The sequence below is a fragment of the Anser anser genome (genome assembly GCF_964211835.1).
Source record: "Anser anser genome assembly, chromosome: 20".
Taxonomy (NCBI): Eukaryota; Metazoa; Chordata; class Aves; order Anseriformes; family Anatidae; genus Anser; species Anser anser.
Genome location: NC_139741.1, coordinates 7,578,013 through 7,597,964, shown reverse-complemented (window position 1 = coordinate 7,597,964; position 19,952 = coordinate 7,578,013). Strand labels below are relative to the sequence as shown.

The following is a 19,952-nucleotide window of genomic DNA, read 5'->3' as shown; positions in this document are numbered from 1 at the left end:
GGGCGAGGGGCTTCATTCCCCTACCAGCCCCGTGACGGCCGCACGTGCTGCGAGCCCGCAGCGTGCCCGGCCCAGCTGGGCAGGCAGAGGCCCGGCGTTCTCGTACCCTAGTGCCATTAGTTTTATTCCCGGTACGGCCAACCAAAAATGCGAAGGTCTGCAGTTGTCGGGTTGATCCTTAGGTGGGACTCGTTAACATAAAACCCGCCGTCGCAATTAGGAGCTTTGTGAGCAGCAGCCTCAGCAAAAAGTGGAAATGGAGGCTGAAGCGATGGTGCTCCTCCAAAGGAGGACGGCGGCAGATTGGGAAATAGTCTGCAGCAGCCGCTCCGCCGCTGTCGGTGCCGTAACTTCTCCAAAGACAGACAGAGCCATTTTCAAGTAGCCAGCCCGCCGACTTGAGCGAGCACTAAATTCACTTGATGATCAAATACTGTTTGACGAAAAATCCACCGTCGCTTACTTTCCCGGAGGAAGATCTATTTATTTGCCTTTCGCCGAGGCAGTGCGAGGCAGCGGCGGCGGCAGCGCTTGGGGAGCGCGATGCAGCGGGCTCAGTCTCGCGGGGCCACCCGCGAGGCACCGGGCACGCTGCGGGGCCACGGCGGGCGCGCGGGCTGCCCACCCAGAGCTTGTGGGGCCGAGCTGCGCCCCAAACCCACCCTGCTCATCGGGGTGGGCGCAAGGGGGGGGGGGGAATAAACCGCGTTTATGGACACGTTATTGTTTAGAACAAAATAAGTTATTTCATCCTTGTGATCTCCGTTTCTATGGCTATGCCGCACGAAGCTATGAGCTGCTTTTCCAACCCCGGTGTTAGCCGCCCCCTCCGAGCCGGCGGCCAGCGGCAGTGGTCCCATGGGCGCCTGCCCGCGCCTCCATGAACCCCGCTAACAACGGTGCGGCCGGTGGGGACGTGGGGGTCCCCCTGCTCCCCCCGCCGCCACCAACGCACCGGGGGTGGGGGCCAAGCTTGGAGGGGGAGGGCTGTGGGCAATGCCCCCCTCCCCAAATCCCCCCCAAATCCTAAATCCCAAATCCTAAATCCTAATTCTCCCCCAAATCCCAAATCACCCCCAAATCCCAACTCCCCCCCCAAAACCAAATACCTCCCCCCAAACCCAAATACCCCCCCCAAATCCCAAATGCCCCCCCAGCCGTGCCCCCCCCCCAAGCACGGGGATGGGGGGGGTGACACACACACACACACACACAGACACACACGTTGGGGGGGACTCTCTATGATCGCACCGCCCCCCCCTCCTCTTCCCCCCCCCCCCCAGCGCACGGGGCTGACTCCGCGTTCCGGCCGCCGGCGGGCTCCAGGCCGGGATTTGGGCGCTCCCCGCCCGCCTCCCGCCCCCTGCCCCCCCCGCCCCTCCTCCTCCTCCCCCCTCCCTCCCTCTCTCCCTCCCTCCCTCCCCCTCCCTCCCGGCTCCCGAACTCCAGCCCCTCTCTCTCCCTCGATCAGCCGCTCACTCTGTCTCAATATGTCTCAAGATGGCGGCCAATGTGGGATCGATGTTTCAATATTGGAAGCGCTTTGATTTACAGCAGCTGCAGGTCAGGCTCCCCCGCTCGCCGCACCGGCCGGGCCGCGCCGCCGGACCCCCCCCGCCCCCCTTCCCTTCCCCTTCTCCGCCTTCCCTCGGGCCCGGCCTCCCCCCCTCCTTCCTCCTCCTCCTCCTCCTCCTCCTCTTCCTCCTCCTCCCGCAGCCGCCCGCAGGATCCCCCCGCTCCGCCCGGCCGCGCCGCTCCGCTCGCCCCCCCCCCCCCGCCCCCGATCGGCGGCCCCATCGGAAATCGATCCCCTTTGTTCAATTCATCGATCAGCCCAAGATGGCGCCGGAGCCGGCGCTACCGGGGCCGCCGCCGCCGCTCCAGCCCGCTTCGTCCCGGGCTGCCCTCTGCCCGCTTCCCGTGCGCGTCCCCCCCCCGCCGGTACCCCGGGGCCGCCGCTCTGCGGGGCTCCGCTCGGCCCTTCCCCGCCCCGGCTCCCCGCCGCCTCCCTCAGCCCCGGGGGGCGGCCGGGGGAAAGTTTCCCGAGTGCCGGGACTTTGTGTGGGGTGTGCGGGCGGGGGGGGCGCGGGGAGCCGGCCGGGCTCGGCGGTGCAGGCGCGGAGCGGCGGGGGCTGGGGGCGCTGTGGTGCCGGCCCAGGGGTGCCGGTGCCCCCCCCGGTGCTAAACCCTCCAGTGCTTCCCCCCTCGGTCCTCACCCCCGCTGTGTAACCCTTCGCCCGGTACTCCCCCCCCCCCACCGGTGTCACTCCTTGAGTGCTTCATCCCTCCCCGGTGCTCCCCCCTCAGTGCTTGTCACCCCCCCGGTTTCACCCCCCTCGCGGTGCTCCCTCCCTGTAGTCACCACCGCCCGGTCCGCACCCCCGCGGTGTAACCCCCCCGGTGCTCTCCCCCCTCAGCCGCCGCCGGGCAGGGGGCTCCGGCCGGCCCCGGGGGGGCAGTGGGGAGCTGAGGGAAGGGAAAGAAGAGAGGGACGGGGGGATCCGGGCTGTTTTTTGGGGGTCACAGGGCTGGGGCAGCGCGCCCCGAGGGGCTGGGGGCGGCCCGGTGAGGCGGGGGGGGGGGGTGGGCAGCGTGACGGGAGGCGGGGGCCGCGCTCTGACAGGAGAGCGGGGGGCGCCCGGCCGGGGGGGGCTCAGGCGGCCGCTTCCGTGCCCCTGTGAGGGGACGAGGCCGGGCGGTGCGGTTTGGGAGCCCGCCCCCGGGCCCGGCCCGAGTGGCATCACGGTGCCTCGGGGCCGGGGGGCAGCGGGGCCGGGCCCCCCCGAGCCTCCCCGGGCAGCGCGGAGCCGCCTGGGGTCGGTGCCGGCCCCGGTCCCTGCCGGCTCTCAGGTGCATCGGGAGGTGGGGTGAGGCGCTGCCTTTCCCTCTCCGTCTGCCTTTTTTTTTTTTTTTAGCTGCTTTCGTGTTTTATTGTTTCTTTTAAAGGCTTTGGATTAAGGTAGACTTGGCTGAACTTTCCTCACTTGAAAGGATTCTTAATAGCGACCCAGAATACCTACAGGAATACAGAAAATGAGGTCCAGATGTAGAATTGTATAAAATAAAATGGATTAAATTAAGATGTATTTAAACAAGGTCTGACATCTTTAATTGTGGACTTTTGCCTCTGTGTATGCGTGGTTGTACTTGCTTAGCATAGAAAAATAAACACTCGGAACGTCACTGCTGCGGCGTTACATTTAACGGCGGGGAACTCTGAATATTTCCTATAAAATAAAGCCCTCAGAAATGCTTATTGATTAAAATATATTACGCTAAAGTATCTATCATGTAAATTAAATTCTAAAATGTAATGAACGCGGCCAAATGGCATTTTGATAGATTGTTCCATTCTGTTTTTAGTTTGAAAAAAAAAACCCCTCACTTTTATTATAATTTAATTTCTGTGCATACTGTAAAACCTGTTGTGGAGTATCGCTCCACAAACCTTAATCTTATTTTTACAGGCTCGATGTGACAGGCTGACTCGAGCAGCTTGTAGGCTCTCCTTTGAAGCACGCCTGTAGTGCCAGCTCTGAGCTGTCTGAGCAGTGTTCGTTACCTGGTCCCGAGGACTCGTGATTATTTGTACGGGTTGCGGATTGGCGCTGCTCACCTCGTGGCAGATTCACCAGGCCGTCCGTACCCAACAAACTTTGTGCTCAGCCTGCCCGCGGAGAGTCCTGGAGTGACCAGAGAGGGAGAGAGGACCTTTCATCCCTAGGCAGAGTAGTTAATTTGTTTCAAATTCGCTTTTTATTTTTTTTTACCCACCCATCTGCATGAAGAGGTAGTGTAATATTTACTCCCACTTGCAGATGAAGCAATATGCTATTAAATCTATCGTTACCGAGTGTGAAGCTCAGTCTTACAGAGCTGTTTGTTCCCCCCATTCATTTATAGTCATGTCTTTTGAGTGTGGAATTACAGACAGTAAAAATTTCCCTTTTCCGTACTTTCTTTACTCTATTCCAGGGCAAAAACGCAAAGGACTTGTGCTTAGCGTAGTTCCTGCCAAGTCCAGCTCTCCCAGCTGTGGGCTCGGTGGCTTCAAAGCCGTCGTTTTGCTGCGCAAGAAAGTTGTGAGGAGCTGAGGATGAGGCTGTGCCCGTGTTCCTGGCAGCGGCGCGACGTGCATGCTGCCTGCTCACAACTTCCTCTTCTGCCTTCTGTTAGAGGGCATTTAACTGTTGATGAGCTTCGACCTGCCTTGTAATATTAAGCAGCAGGTTTCTCGGGATTGTGTCAATATTAATTAAAAACGGAGCCAAGACCACTGTAGGGTCTGACTCTTTTAATTATTTATTTCCGTTCACTAAATAACCTCTTGTTTGTAGGAGGAGAGATTTCAAGAGTTGGAGGCAGGGTTAAATAATTCAGAACTCGGATTAAAGAACAAAAAGGTCTGTTCACAAACGGAATATGACGCGCAGAAATGGCGGTTTCCTAAAAGTACCAAACACGGCTCTTCACTTGAGACTGTACCTCAAACGCATGCATGCAGACTTTTATTTTACAGCGAAGGTTAGTTGCATTTCCTAAAGAAGTGATGAAATTGGCATGGCATCATTTCTGCGTGAGTCTGCTGCCGAAGGTGGATCCGTGTTTGATAACTCATGGCGAAGGAGTTGTAGAGAAGACAGACCCTCGCAGACGGGGAATGCTGTGGCCGTAAATGCGAGTTAAAGCACCGGGGCCGTGCTGGTGCCCTCGAGATAGAAGCAGGTCTCCTCTTGGGAGATGTCGTGCTATCCCAGTCGGCTGGACCTGCGGCAGAGTGAGGCTTGTTACCTGCTGCTGGCCAGGTCCTCGCTCACGGCTCTCGTTTTTGGTGTCTCTTGCCATCACCTCCCCCGTAAAAACACCCCTCTGCTGGCGAGCAGGAAAACGAGCCTGTGGGTGCTGCATGCCGTCCTGTTCCAGATTCTGGTCGGTGTTTCTGAGCGTGCGTGTGTGCCTCTGTGTGCCCGTATCGGCAGACGCAGGCGGCCCAGCCGTACCTCTCCGACCAGCGGTACTGCTCGAGTAAGCCTAGCTTGCCTCTCAGATCTAAGCTGCGTCTGCAGGATGAATGGAAAAAGTTAGTACTGCTCGAAAACCGAACGCGCTGCGTGTTGAAGCGTTCTGCAAATAAGTACGAGTCTCAAAATCTCAAAGCTTTTTAGGGCACGCATGCATGCTAGTGAAAAGTACAGCTTCTTCAGTTTCTTGCTGCTTTTGAGCAGAACGGCAGAACTTGTTACCATCAGGCTGCAGAACTAAAATCTAACCCCAAGTCTTGCTTGTGTTTTTTTTTCCTTTGGTAAATCTCATCCCAGTATTGCATCATATATGATTAATATGAGGATAGAGTATTAGTTTTATGTCTGCTGTGACTAATTGTTTAAGGTAACCCATTGATCTTACTATACAATTACAAAATTTGTAACAAAATCTGGAAAAACTAAGTAGTAATGAGTAGCGTTTAAATACTGAAGCTATTGAATTATTTAATTAGAAACAGGTGGAGTTCTTGGCATCTTTTCCTTGGGTCTGATTGTACTGGAGCACGAGCCGATTTGCTGTAAGTGAAGAATTGCCATGCTTCATCAGAAGTGGAATTAGCATCTTAGCATTAATTTTGTTTACCCATACAGAGCTCTGCAGAATTTGTATCTGTCCTAAAAGTAGTCAATTCTCGGTTATTTGTGACGGTAGCTAAACATGCAGTAAGAGGAGTCTTTAGCTGCTGAAAGTGCATTCCTGTTCCCCCACCCGATCAGATACGGGTGCTGAAAGCAACTTGGCAGTTCTGCGAGAAGGTGCAAGAGAGAGAACCCAGAGGGCTGCGGATACCTGAAAGACAGGACGCCGCTGCCAGTCAACTCTGCCAGCCCTTGTTTGCCTGAAATAGGCAAATTTGGCTTTTTGTGGCGGTCAGAGCAGCATCCCTGGGCACCCAGCATGCATGACGTACTAAGGGCCCACGCTGTACTTCTGGCTTGACAGTTTGGCCTCCCTAGGATTCTTGAATCTGTTCCTCAGAAGGAAATTTCTGAAAGCTTTGCTAGCCCTCTTTCTTGTTCCTCAGATGAAATAATGCCCATCTGAAGCATGGCAGAATCAGGGCACGTTTCAGTCAGACTGCTGGTATGCCAATTTTGTAGTTAATTGGAAAATGTATCGAGAAATGCAGTAGTGGGGATTTGGAATATGGCAATGGTTGGGATGTTTTGGAAAGAGAGATTGTTCTGCTTGGCTCTGTGTGACAATACCAAACAAGTAATGGGCGAAACGTTTGTTAAAGAAAAAAAATACGTGCAGTCTAAAATTCCAGTGAACAATTATTCTTTATTTGCGAGCTGATTTGTAATGCATGGATGTAGAGAAATGCACAACCCCAAGTTTCAGTTTGATCACACTGAGGCTGCGAATGAAGGCGGTTTATCTATGGGAAGAGGAGATCCATACGTGCGTGTCTGCTGTTATTTCAGACACCCAGCAGGCAGGGCTCGTTGGCTTGGGGTGTGAGCGGGGTGGTGTGTTCCTGTCTTGGATATCCAGGTTTCTCTTGCCTGTGTTCTTTGCATTTTGCAGTTTGCTTATCTTTTTGCTTGGCTGTTTCCTGTGTACTTCATGGGCAAGGTGGTGAAAATGTGATGTTTTCTGGAGCCAGAATGTGGTGATGATATTCCTACACTGCATGCCTGAAGGAGTGGGGACGAAGATGTGAAGCTGAGCAGGAGAAAGCTGAAATGGGGTCGTTAGCAGAAGCCAAGAAGTCTGGGGGCAGACATTTGTACAAGAGTCCTCATGCACAGGCTTTCGGTGTAGGGTTGAATTTACCAGGAAAGATGAGAAAAATTAGGCCTCGTGGTCAGGATAGCTGATGTCCTTAAAGTGCTAAAGATGAGTCTTACTCAGGTTGTGGGATGTATGTTTGCAACTTGTTTTTGTTTCCTCTGCTCTGACAAAGCAAATACATCTGTCACTTCTGCTTTTCTTGTTAATTATACTGAAAAAATACAGCATGTTGCAGTGCTCGGGTTATGAAATAGGTGGAAATCCAAACAGAAAACTGAACGTTAACAGAGTTAAGTTCTTAAAAAAATGAAATGCGGAGCCTACAGATGTTGGGTGTAGGTTGCTGGATGTAACAGTGGTCTCCCCTGTTGTCAAATAACACTTGGGTTTCTTGGAAAGCAGTAGGCAGCAAAGAATTTGTGCTAGACCCACAGCTCTTGCCTGGTGGCGCTTACGTTGCAGCTCTCGCAAGAGCTCTGCAGCAGTTCAGGCTGCGTTTCTGTGGCTTAGCAGCGTTGGCTGTTTGAGCATGAGTAACTGCGCTGCTGGGTGGGAAGCGTCGAGGCCGGGGGGTGACCCGGTGGCTCCGTGCGGGAGAGCCGCAGCAGACGGAGTCTGAGGCCGGAGTCTTTCAGACGGATGCTGTCTGATGGCTGCTCGCCTTGCTGGCGGCTCGCTCGCTTCCCTGCCTTGCAGTAATTTAGTGCCTTTGTCTGCAGTTGGGGTAATAAGGAAGTCTCTTGCCAGGGCCTGAGGTGTGCTTCTGTGGTCGGGTGGAGGGCGCAGAGCTGGGGTGATCAGCTCTGTGGATCGTGGGGGGGCTGCTCTGGGGAGGTGGAGGTAGAGGCAGCCCTGCCTGGGGAAGCTGGAAGCAGATGCACAGAGATCTAGGAGCTGCCTTCCTTCGAGGCTTTACGTTCCCACGTGTCTGTGCCCTGGCCGTGAGTTTTTTAAGGCCTGTGCGGATGTAGGCCGGGACTGTCTCCGATGCATGAGCTTGTGCCTCAGTGCTGAGCGGGCCCTGTTGTACCTTCGGTTTGTGAAATGCGCCTTAAGGAATCTGCAAGCACCTGGAAGTGCTGCTGCGAGGTTTCTGTGAAGAACATGAAAGTTTAGGCAAAAGCATTGATAAGCGAGATCTTATGTTTGGAGATCTTGTGTCTGGCTACTGGTCAGCTGAGCCTGGAGCCACATGAGCATGCGGGTGAGACCAGACCGTGGTCTGATTCCTGTTAAATTGTAAAGCAGTGCTTGAACTATGGAGATGGGGGGGTCCTGCGCTGTGGATCATGGCAGAATTCCTTCTGTTTTTTTTTTTTATGTGTACAGGGAATCCGGATCCCCTCTGCTGCTTTTTGGTTAGTGGTGGCTTCGGTCTGTGGCTCTCCTGTGACGAGCTGAGGTCTGTGACACTGCAGGGACACAGAAACAGAAACGAGTGGGGTGGGGGAAAGGACGCTGCTCACAGAGGGAAGTGGTGAAGGGAGGAAGGAGTTAAGGAGCAAGCCTAAGCCTAGGGCTTGGAAAAGAAACTTTCCTTACAGCACAGCTGGGAGGAGAGGGAGCGTGTTTCAGAACGTGCACAGGTCTGGGGCGGTGCGGCTGGGGAGCACGGAGGGTCTCCCAGCAAGTGCCTGGCTGCCGTGTTGCAGCCAAACCCGGCTCACCTGCGCTCGCCCGTGTTACAAAAGGATAGCCTGGGGTTTACCACCGTGCCGTGCTTGTGGGAACACCCTGGGAAGATCTGCGCCGGAGATACCAGGGCGGTGGTACAGCGCCGGAGCACGCCGACAGATTTTAGTGCTGTCCTGTTAACAAATAGGGCTTATGTTCCTGGTAGAGCTAAGCAGTTCCTTAACCACTGAATGGTATTTTTCAGGTATTGTGAGTAACAAAAGTGTTGTCATTGTTCTTACTTCACAAAATTTGAAAGGTGATTTAATAGCTGTTGACTTGCGAGTCTTCGTTTCTAGAAAACAAACAAACAAACCTCCAGATGTATCTCAGGCACAAGAAGATGATTTGTTTTGCGTGAGAATGTCCTGGCTTATTTCTCTAGAAACTGTACTGCAGAGCTAAAGCGTAGCGCTGCGGGTGGTGACGTGCAGTGGAAGTTTGGTTACGTCGTGCTCCTGGGTGCTGGAGGCTGCGGGGTGCTGTCGGTCTCTTATTTTAGGGAAAACAAAGGGCTTCCCTTACCAGAGTGGTAACCTTAAGCTGGTGTGTGTCAGTTCATCAGAAGTCTATACACTGTGAGTATGTCGGGGAGCAATGCCCGGGGGCTGATACTGGCTCGTAGTAGGTGAGTGGCCGATAGCAGGTGGCTGTGGTCTGCTGTAAGCTGGGGGTCCCAGCCCTGCTGGTGGCTCGTGGTGCCTGTGCTGTGCTCTGCGATGCGGTTCTCCACCTGGAGAACATGAAGCGTGCAGAGATGGAGGGCTGTCAGCCAGCGCGTGTGGTTCTTCATGGCTTCTGCCAAATTCTGTGCTCAGCATAAAGAAGAGTCACTGGTGCATCTTTCTGCACCTCTGTTTGATTTCTGCTCAAAGAGATTAAACAGAGGACGTACTGCTGTTGGTTTGTGGAGGTTTTTCAGGCTTGTTGCTGGAAGCAATGTCTATAGGAACGAGTGTGGAAGAGGAACTGAGTTGTCAGACGTCCTAAAAGGTCGTTGTTGGTGATTGGTACCAAACCTCTGGGAAAAAACCTTTCCTGCAAAGGGTTATGGAAGTGCAACTTGGAGTTACTCGTACGTACATGCATTCTACCTCACAACACACCAGCAGGTGCTTTGGGTTAGTGTTTGAAGGCAAGACACGCAACTTAGCAACTTTCCCTTCAGATTCTCTGCTCGTTAAAGGCTGCTTAAAATTTACATTATAGGCACCCAGTGGTAGAGATGTCAAATTTAATGCTCAGCAGCCCGTGGTTGCATCACTTAGAAGTGAGGTCCTGAGCTTCAGCTGGAGGCAGCACCGCTCTCGGGTGACCCCAGACCCCTGCCAGCGGGGTGGGGGGGGCGATGCAGTGGTGGGGGCTATTGAAGCCCTTCTGCTAAGGGCTAGGGGTTGTGATTTAATGTCTACGTGTGCCATCAGAAGTACTGATCACCAACTCAGCCCGCATGCCTTCACTTCCCGAGGAGCTGCTGGGCTGGAGGGACGCGGTGCTGGGTTGCCGAGCCCCTGAGCACCGCTCTGGGTCGCACTCGATGAACTTTGCAAAGGTGAATAAGCTTTACCCCTATTTAGCACACCACCAAGGCCCTGACCCAGTAAGCATTATCGCATGTGCTTAATTTTTAACACATGCGTAGTCGGAGTCTTCTGAGGTCGTCTGGGAAGGAGTGGCCTTTGCTGCCACGGCCGGTGGCTGAGTTGTGAGCGGAGGAACCTCTCCAGCCTCTCCTCACGGTCTGCTGCAGTGTCCGGGGTCTTCTCTGTCTCTTCCTTTATCTCAGGTTTCTAATCGGCTTGAATCTGTTTCTTGTTTGGTTCGTTGATGTCAAATATAAATGTCGTCGGAATAGCTCAATAAAATTTATACTTGTGCTTTGTCTGTAATTATTTTTCATTTTATTTTTATTGGGCATTTACAGGTTTTATTGCATATGCATGTCAAAGTAAATTTATGTCATGTTATCACTTAAAGATGTTTGCTTCATTTTCAGACGTAAATAAAATGTACCCTTTGTCTGTGATCTGAAATATGATAATGTTAATTTTGTCAGCAAAATACATATCTATTTTTATGTTGCAACTTTTGTGTGCGCGTGTTAATATTGATAGTACTCAAATAACTTGGGTTTGGTATGTCTGGTATGAGCATAGTTGCTTTTCTAATACTAATTGTGGAGATGGGATAATATTAAACATTTAGTAACAAGGAGCCAGTAGTCTTGCAATTGATTTTCTAGGGGGAGACCTCTGTACAGAGCTGCTTGCACAATTGTAACCTTAGTTTCTTTTATGTGAGCACGAGAAGTGTTTGGTGTATTAAAAAAGAAGAAAGGGGTGGGGGGACCTGAGCACAGTAATTTGTCCCTCCCTTCCCTTCTGCCAGCTCTGTCCTCTTCCAGGAGCTCTCATTTTCTTTTGCTTATAGGTTTCTGCACGTTTCCTTTGGCATGGAGTCTGGCTATCGAAATTCTTAGGATGCTGGAAAAGGGCAGCTTGCTAATATTGTGTCTTCAGCTCATCTGTCCATTGCTGGGCACAACACCCTGCTCGTTTTCTCGAGCAAACGTTCTTCAGGCTCGCAATTACTGTGTGAACTCACAATTTCCATCATTTTGTTGTTATCAGAAGTGAGTCGATGCTTGCTGCTTTGCTGGGGTGACCCTGGGAGGCTTCCACACAATGAGAGGGGCAGGAGGGCTTGGTAAGGCCCTTGGTAAGGATCGGAGAGCAGGATCACCCCGAGGATTTGGGCACTTGGTAGTGAAGGAAGCTTTCCCCTGCGAGCCTGGATCCTGTGGGACTGCGGGTACTGCGCTTCTTAGAGCCTGCAGGTCTGGGCATCGTTCCCCTGGCTACTTCAGACCAGGGTTGAATCAAATGAAATTGTTTTACAACGCCACGCTCCCAATTCTGTGCATAAAACACATTTCCCTATTTTCTGTGCTTATGAGGAGGAGCTGTTTCAGGCTTTTCGTGTATGTTTGGGCAGAGCTTTGGTCAATCTCCTGCTTGGGAAGTTGTGTTGTAAAGCTGTGTTCTTCATGTAACTTCTGATACTCGTTTCTATCAGCCCTTGTAAGTCCTTTGTTGTGCTCTGTGCCATCAACTCTTGCAACTAGAACTGTTTTTTTGTTTTTTTCTTGGGTTGTTATGGTAAGCATAGCACAAACGATTAAAACTGCATAGACACTGTGCTGTGACCAGCTCATTTTAGATAATAAATTAAAATCCATTAGTATCTGAGATGTCCTGGCATATCCCGAGTACAGTTAGTTCTTTAATGTGCCACGTCTTACACCAAGCTAAGTAAAACTTGATTAATGTCACTATCTGGGATTTTCTGTCCTGTAAATAGGACTTGAAGTCTAAAATTGGAACTGTGAAAACCTACTTTAAATAGGATTAGAAGAAGAACTTAGTAGCTCAGGTTGTTTTCACAATCTTAGAAAGTGGTCGCCAAGGCCCCCGAGCTGCTGCACGTGCTGTCTCTGACATTCCCCTGAGTGCAGGGACTGAAAGGCTCCTCCGGTCCCTGCCTGGTGCTGGTGCTGTGCTCAGCGCAGCCTTCCCCTGGGGTGGGTTCACAGCTTCTGGTGCCTGCAGCACCCTGCCCAAAGCTAGGTGCTGGTGGGCGGCGTCGCCTTCTGCAGGCACCTGAGCAAATGTGGAAGCTCCTGGCACCAGGGAGTGACGGCTGCACGCCTTGCTGCTCATTTTCCAGGTGAACTTGGGTTTGGTACAGGCAGATTACGTGGAAGCTGGCAAGTTAGCAGGTGTGCCTGGTTTAAAAAAAAAAAAAACAAAAAAACTTTTTTAAGGCATTCACTGCTCTTTATCTTATTTGCTTCTAGATGTGTCACGGCAAAATGAAGTCATATATTGTAGTGCTTTTACGCCCTCTTCATTTGCTATAATAATTTTACCAACAAATTGTGAAGTTAATTTCAGCAGTAAGAAGTTTTCATTCTCTAGCGAGTTTTTAGATGGCTGACGGCTGGCAGCAGCCCCTTTGTACGGTTTCTTGATTGTCAGCTCTTCATTAGAAATTTACTTTCTAAATGCTGACTTAAGGCCTGACACTTTGTTTGTTTAACTGTCAGTTACACTACTTTGGAGACCTAATAAAAGCCTCTCAGATCTTTCTGTTGAATTAGGCCATCCTTTACCACCCTGGCGACTGAAGTAAAACAAGCGTAACGTTATCTTTCTGTATCTACCCAGTTTTTGCTGGATCCCATCTTCGGGTGCCCTCTGATACTTTATCCTCAACGCGACAGTAGTTCAGTTCTCCAGTAAAAGGTCACTGTGATGTTTTAATTGGATTTTTCAGCTGCGAGCAATATAAAAACACAGGTTTATTAATAGAGCGGCTTTGATCTCGAAAGATTCCCAAACATTTGCCGTGTTGCGCACGCAGGAATGGTTCGTGCTTTAGTTTCACTGCTCGGTCGGGGTGATCGGTTCTGCCGGGGAAGCTGGACGTCGCATCCCAGCTGGAGGGGCGAGGAGCACGTCCCTGTGAAACCGGGGAAAATCTTCGAAGGCAGAACTTCGTTTCCTGAACTGGAATTTCCCCAGGATACAGCATTGAACCGCTCTTCCATTGGAGGTGCCAAAAGATCTTTCCCAAATTGTTTTGGTTTTGTTTTCCATCTGAAATCTTTGAAAAAGGTCACGGGCAGTAGACAATTAGAGAAACGCTTAAGTGACCTTGTTAGCGTATTTTTGTGGAATTATTGTGCTTTACAGTTATTGCTGCCTTACACAGATGGTTATTGCTGGTTTCCATCTGTTCGTTAAGCAAAAGTAAAGACAGAAAACGGCATCTTTAACTGGGTTTTTAACCAGAACCTTTAGGTTTTACTTCTTCGACCTGTTGGGTACACAGCGCCGTGGTTTCAAGGAAAAGAGATCAAAGCGGGAGCACGTCTGCGCAACGTGGGTCACGATAGCAGCTTCCTGTGTTTTGGCACCCTTGTCTCGTGCGGCCCGCAGGTACGCAGCATGGCGTCGCCATGGCACGGGGCCAGGCCCTGGCCAGGCCTTACACTGGGCAGGGGGCTTCACGGCCACAGGACCCTTCTGTCACGTTGCTGCTTGCTTGTGGATAGCCTTGGTGTTCTGCCTGTAACTGACCCCAGTGGAGTTTTCCCTGGTTTTGCTCAAATCTGCTCCCTCCAACTACTGCGATGGTTAAATCCTGTTGAAGTCTTGCTGGTGTTGGAGCTCCCTGCTGGCTCTGGTGCAGTAGGGCTGGCATCGGTTTTAGCATTTGTGGAGGTCTTCTGTCCCTGAGTTTCTGCAGAACTGTGGGAGAAGGAGCCCCAGAAGTACAGAGAGGGATTTGGGTTTTCACCTGGTGAAGAAGATCAAAACAAAACGAAAAACTTAAAAGTCCCATTGTCCTGCTGCTGGCACTCGGGGTTTTCCTTCACCTGCCTGCTCCCTTTGGACTTGTGGATGATTTGGTCTCGCGAGGCTGTTCTCAGTCAGCAGAAATTTCAGGTGGGACAGAAAAGTCGGTCTGTCCCTGGTGGGAGAGCTGCTTCCAGCGGTGCTGAGCAGGGTACAGAACACTTACTGTACGTCTCATGCTCCTTTGCCAGTTGCTAGAGCAAATGTCCTCAGCAGTTTGTGCTATAAGATGTTAAGTAATTAGATCATTCAGATTCTAGTTAAACATAATTAGAGCCCTGTGTAAACTGAGTGAAGCTGACAGGTTTTATAGGTTGGTCATAGCAAAAATATCAGATGATATAGTTCAGCATTAATACAAAAAGATTTAAGCCTCCCTGCCCTCAAATAAAGAGGTGTTTAGTCTCCAGATTTAGTCCTTAATTAGAACTACAGTTTATGGAACTTACTAAAAATGTTTTCAGGATCTTGGAAGTCTCACTCAGAAGTACTCCTGAGCAGTGTTTGCCAGTTACAGTTTCCGTCCATGCTCCCGAATTTGAAACTGAAAACCTATGAAGCACTTGGTGGTGGGTGAAGTGAACAGGAAGGTAACAGAATTTCACCCCAGCTTTTCTTCTTCCTGTCACCTAACCCAGAGGGACAGTCGGCCGCGGTGGTGCGTGTGGATTTGTGAGGAGGCGTTGAGCAAGGAGTCCATCTGTCCCCTGCCTCGCTCATGCCCGGCTTGCCTTCTTGGGTCGTGAGCGCTGCGACACGGTGCACGCACCCAGTATGGGGCCTCAGTGGACTTCACTCTCCACCAGCTGTCCCACTGCCACCTGGAGCTGTGGCCATCGTGTCCCTTTGGTGGCCGTTCAGCAGCAGAACTGGGGAGAATCCCTGTGTAATGTGACCACGAGTGCAGGTACCGGGCTGTAAGGGCAGCAAATGCAAGGCTGCGAGCACGGGGCGTGCGCGTTAGCTCTGCGCTCGTGGGTGATCTCAGGCATTTGATTATTGTTATTTTTTTACAGCACTTTGAGGCTAATTCCTGGTTATTTCTCTCCCTCATTTTACAGATATGACACATTATTTTGTTGTTTGTTTGCTGGCAGGCGAAACATATTTTCTGAAGGAAAGTGTTAACAGATAGGCTGATAAAATGTCTGTCTTTTAAAAACTGTCTGAAGACAAATTGAGTTTTTGTCTGCATGTGGTGTTCACACTGTTGTTGTGCTAGCTACCGAACAAATTAACAAGATGATTCTTGTCTTTTATGGGATGTAAACTTTCTTTTTAGACGTTGCAGGACTCCCGTATTGTGAACTAGACCCAGGGTGATTGTTCTGCTGAATGCACTGGAAGCCGATTGCTGGTCATTTTGCCACAGCAAATAAAGAAAAATTAGGTACAGAATGTTTACAGAAAAGTGAAAATATGGTGGAAAAGATCAGATTCAAATAATTAAGGCAATTTTGCAGTTAGGCTTAGTTAAAAAAAGGAAAATCAGAAGGAGAAAACAGCAGTTATTTCTTGGTCACCCTAAATGATGAAGTTGTCGTGCTTGGTACAGAAAACAGCTCCTTTGCATGCCCTGCAGAGTTGTTTCATGCAGTAACTTCCCGTGTCCCCTCCAGCCTCTCCCCACCATGCTCAGTTATGTCACTTCTGTGATGCTCCGAGCCTTGCTGTCCTGGCTGGAATCTCGAGACTGTTTCCAAGCTTGTATTTCTCACTTGGCAGCACATGATGCGGCTGGTGGGCAATCTGCCGTATCCCTTTTTTGTCAAACATCAGAGTTGGTGTCTGACACTGAATCCGGGAATAAGAACAGGGAGAGTGAAATGTAGAGTGGAACCGACGATATCTGCTGGGTGTTTTTGTGGGTTTTCTGCTGCTATTGCTTGTGATTGATATTCAATTCTGGTGGTGATAGAATGACAAAGATTTTGTTTTTTTCCCTTTGTAATTTAAGTGATTAGCATGACCTGGTAAGTGGAAGTTTTTCACCTACCTTTCATGTCAGGTACCATGTACTTAGGAGTGAAAAAGCTCAGTTTGAGGAAAATCCCCTGAAGTTATATGGAAGCAAAACAATTTTAAAAAGCTGTCTGTGTGTGTGTATGTGTATGCATGCATGTATGTGTGTTTGTGTAAACACGCAAGCTCACACAGGCACAATCTCTTTCCTGGATCAGCTCCCACCATGCAAAATACAACCTGAAAGTGCTATAATTGATTATGTGCAATAGGAGACAAACAACCGAGATTTTGGGAGAGGGCAGGGTGTGGTCCAGATCTGGCAAAACATTTAAGAACAGAACATTATTTTTTCAAAGGTAGGGAAACTTTAAAACATCGGTCCAAGAGTTAAGACTGGTTGGGAGAAGGAAAAGAGTACAGTAAACTGAGACGTGTTCTTTGTAGGGGGAGGTGTTGGGGGAGGAATTGGGAAGAAAGAACACGCAAGTTTAGGTTAGTACATGTTCATGTTCTTCTGGTTTTTTAACTTCATTTGTTTCCCTGGCAGATGTCCCATGGCTTTGAGGCCTTTGTCTGTGTGAGAGAGAACATGAAGGAGGGCTTGGCAGAATGCTTTTGGGTTGTGTGGAATAGCTGGTAGTCATATTTATAGTGAGTGTTGTCTCTTGGCATGTGCAATTTTGATAACTGGCAATTGTTCTATAAAGTTACGTGTTACATTGGCAAGTAAGCTTTCCCTGAATTTCCTCCACTAGTTCTGTGTTGGAGATGGATTTCACGTACAAGTTCATCTAAGTCCTGCGTGGGACTTGTCAAAGCACAGTGCAAAGTACTCTACTCGAGGGCTGTGAGCCTGCCCCTTCCAATGTTTCCTCTGTAAGCCATCTTCATATAATCTATTACACTTGACCCTGCTTAAATTGAAAATAATCAGTATTTGTAGTAGTTTAAAACAGATCTAGCAGTCCTTAGGTGATAAGATTTTCCTGAGCTTTGTAGCATGTATGTGTGTGCTGCGTCCTCCTTTGAAAGCTCTTTGTGCACTTGTAATGCTGCTTGTACCTTACTGCTTAACGCGGCGTTCTTCGGACTCGCTAAAATTCGTAGTGGAGTTGGTCCTGTAGGTGCTGCTGTCTGCAGGGGAAGGATACAGGAACAGTATTGGGCTGCCTTGAGGGTTTCAGTCTTCTGGTAGCCTTTTACTTTTTCCATATCCATGATTCTAAATGGATTTATAACAATATAGCTTTATGCCTTTAAAACACCTGCTATAATTGCTTAGAAATATACTCCATGTCAGCCTTTATTGCTTACTGTGATTATGTTTCTGGTAACCATCCTTTTTGGCAGACTCATAAAATAACTTTCTCATAATAGGATTCCTTACAGACTTAAACAATATGCATAGCTTAAAGTGCAAATATGTTTTATAGGGGAAGGGAGATTATTCTGCTGTTCTTCGATACCTTTAATTTGAGACAACAGGAGGTGCTCTGTTAAGTATATGCATAAGTTTAAAAATACCTTAACTTCTACCCATTTCATCGAGGGGAAGTACGTGGGGGCCTTTTCTTTGCATGGTAGGTTTAGAGTTGAGGAGAACGTGCAGACAAGTTCTTGAACTTCTAGACGTGATTTTTTATCAATTAGCATGGTTTATATATAAGCTGTACAAAAGGGTGAAAAAATGTTGCTTAACATTGCTGATTTAACACCTCGGTGCTGTGTGAATACTGAAAAAAAATCCGGCACCAGAGGTTTGTACCTTCAGTTTAGGAATGACCTCATGCACTCTACTAAAGTAGAGGGTCCTGTGAAGCTTTATGTAGGGTGTGATGGACGAGCTCTTCGTATGTTTGGTCATAGTTATACGTTGTATTTGAGTATTTTACATCCCAGAAACATATCAAGGAGTATCAGATCATGTATTCTCACAGCGAAGGTGCGGAAGATTGCAGACAGCTGAGACTGTTGGACGCCAAGTTGTGCTACCTAGATGCTAGGTGCGTAGTACATCTTGGCAGCGACATCAGCCGGCCACGGGAGGTTGGGAAGTTCCGGCTCAACCCTGCAAATCAAATTAGGATGTTGGTTCCTGTAAACTGTTTCTAGAGATTGCAGGATTGAGGAGGTGTTATTTATCGTCACTTTTAGCTAAAGAGTTCCACCCATGCAAAATTCTTTGCGCTAAGAGAATGAGACTTTTTGGTAGGCGGGTTGTTCTCAAAATCTTGAGTAGAGGAAAAGGTGGTGAATAGTTATTTTGGGGCCCTTTTAAAATATGAAAATAAAATTACTGGGGTTAGTCAATGTTCTTTACATCAGCACCTTTATCCTCAAGGATATTTTGGTATTTTTGCCTTTGAAATTTAGGCTAGACTTCAAAGGGCAGGTGGAATTTCCCGGGAGAAGCAGGGCGCTGTAGGGTGGCAGAGGCAGGGGCTGGAGAAGACGAAGCAAACGCGCGTGGGCCGCTCCTGCTGCGGGCCTGTGAAGGGTCTCCGCAGAGGAAGCCAAGAGGCCTCAGACCAGTCATTGTGCCTCAGTGGCACAAAGTGCTGCAGAGGGTTCGTTTTGTGCCGCAGCTCCCTGTGTCACCCATCTGCTGAGGGGTTTGATGTGCTGGAACGCGGCTGTGTGCTTCTGAACCGGCTGACGTGATGCACCATGGTTGGTGGTGCCATGTGCAGGTGCTTCTGCTGCTCAAAACCTGCTCGAGTGGTTTTAGCCATTTCCTTGTGGGACAGGGATAGTGAGAAGTTTAATCATTTTTTTTATTATTTTTTTAAGCATCGAGGATATCAAGCAAGCATAAAATTAAATCCTGTGGGATGGCAAATACTGTTTTTAAAACTAGTTGGCTTGTTGTAGCTGTGATAATCTGTGTTGATCAACCCTTTTGGTGTTTGCTACAAAATTTATTCTAAAAGGCATGGTGGCTCATTCTCGCTGGTGGCAGTCCAAATCGTCTCGGCTGCCAAACTTGGCACTCGTGCCAGTGGTTTGCTATTGCTGATCTAAGAATATAATACAGATGGTTTGATACGCAGTGCAGATATATACAGATGGTTTGAAACTTTTGCATTTCTTTTTCATTCCATTGTTTCTTCTCGGTATATCAAGTATCTCTGGATATATAATTGCTATTCTTAAAACATTCTGAGCCCTATTGGGTTTAACTTCTGCCTGTTGTTGCCATAAGAATTTGTCAGCAAAAGGCATCTGTTCCATACTAGTTCAAATGTTCTGCGTGTTGGTACAGGTATGCTTATTTAAAAAGCACAAGAACATTTCTGTCAAGCTGTTTGACCACCACACCTGTATATATCCTTCAGTTACACAGGATGAAGAAAGCAGATTCCATAAAATAAGCTTGTAGATCTAAAAATCCAAAGGCTGTGGTCCCTGGCTTTGCTTCAGATTATTGCAGAAGCTGGTAATGACATCTTTGCAGTCGAAACAGTGAAGCTTTAGCCTGGTGTAATAGTTCGAGCAGACATCAGTGAGGTCTGGCTAAGGGCTGGATCATTTGTTTTCAGTGCTCATTACAGCCTGTTGATCTCTTGCCAGCAGAAATTTCTAGGTTGTGAATTTGTTTCTGTTGTATACAGGCATATGACATCAGTTGCCTGCTAGCAGGACAGGGCGTAAATAGTATCATGACAGCGTAACTTCAGTACTCTCTGCATTTCTCCATGCGTACAATATATTGATGTTACAGTAGCTGATGTTGACATAGTTCATTGCCTGGGCAAATGGTAAAAGTAGCCTCTGCTTTGATTTGCTTCTGGTCTGATTGTATATGAGAGGTCCTCATTCTGCTCTTCAGGGATATCGACAGCTCTGTCCAGTGCATGGAGTTTCAGAGGTGCTTATACAGACGTGCTTTCGAGCAGTGATTTACTTAGCTTCCTTCGTAAGGTTGTTAAAGTGCTTAACAATGCAATTAATGTAATTTAAGAACAGTTAAAGGCACTAGTGGTTCTTTTCAACTTAATTTTAAATGCTGAGACAGATTAAGCAGTTTGAACAATGACAAGATTATGTTCCATAGCCATCGAGCGTATAAATAAAATATGCCCTAGCACTTGGTATTTTGAATCCAAAACT

General features: G+C 49.1%; 1 protein-coding gene across 12 annotated transcripts in view; it reads left to right on the top strand.

Annotated features, from left to right (window-relative positions):
* The first annotated feature begins 1,395 nt into the window (after positions 1–1,395).
* CUX1 (cut like homeobox 1) overlaps positions 1,396–19,952 on the top strand; it is a 268,600-nt gene continuing 250,043 nt past the window's right edge. For 11 of the 12 annotated variants that reach the window (XM_083806176.1, XM_083806175.1, XM_083806173.1 and 8 more), the window contains exon 1: positions 1,413–1,563. In XM_083806176.1, the coding sequence (XP_083662302.1) occupies positions 1,501–1,563 (63 nt within the window). In that variant the 5' untranslated portion in view covers positions 1,413–1,500. Of the gene's footprint in view, positions 1,564–19,952 lie in introns of all 12 variants that reach the window. The other variant, XM_083806167.1, reaches the window with a different exon arrangement.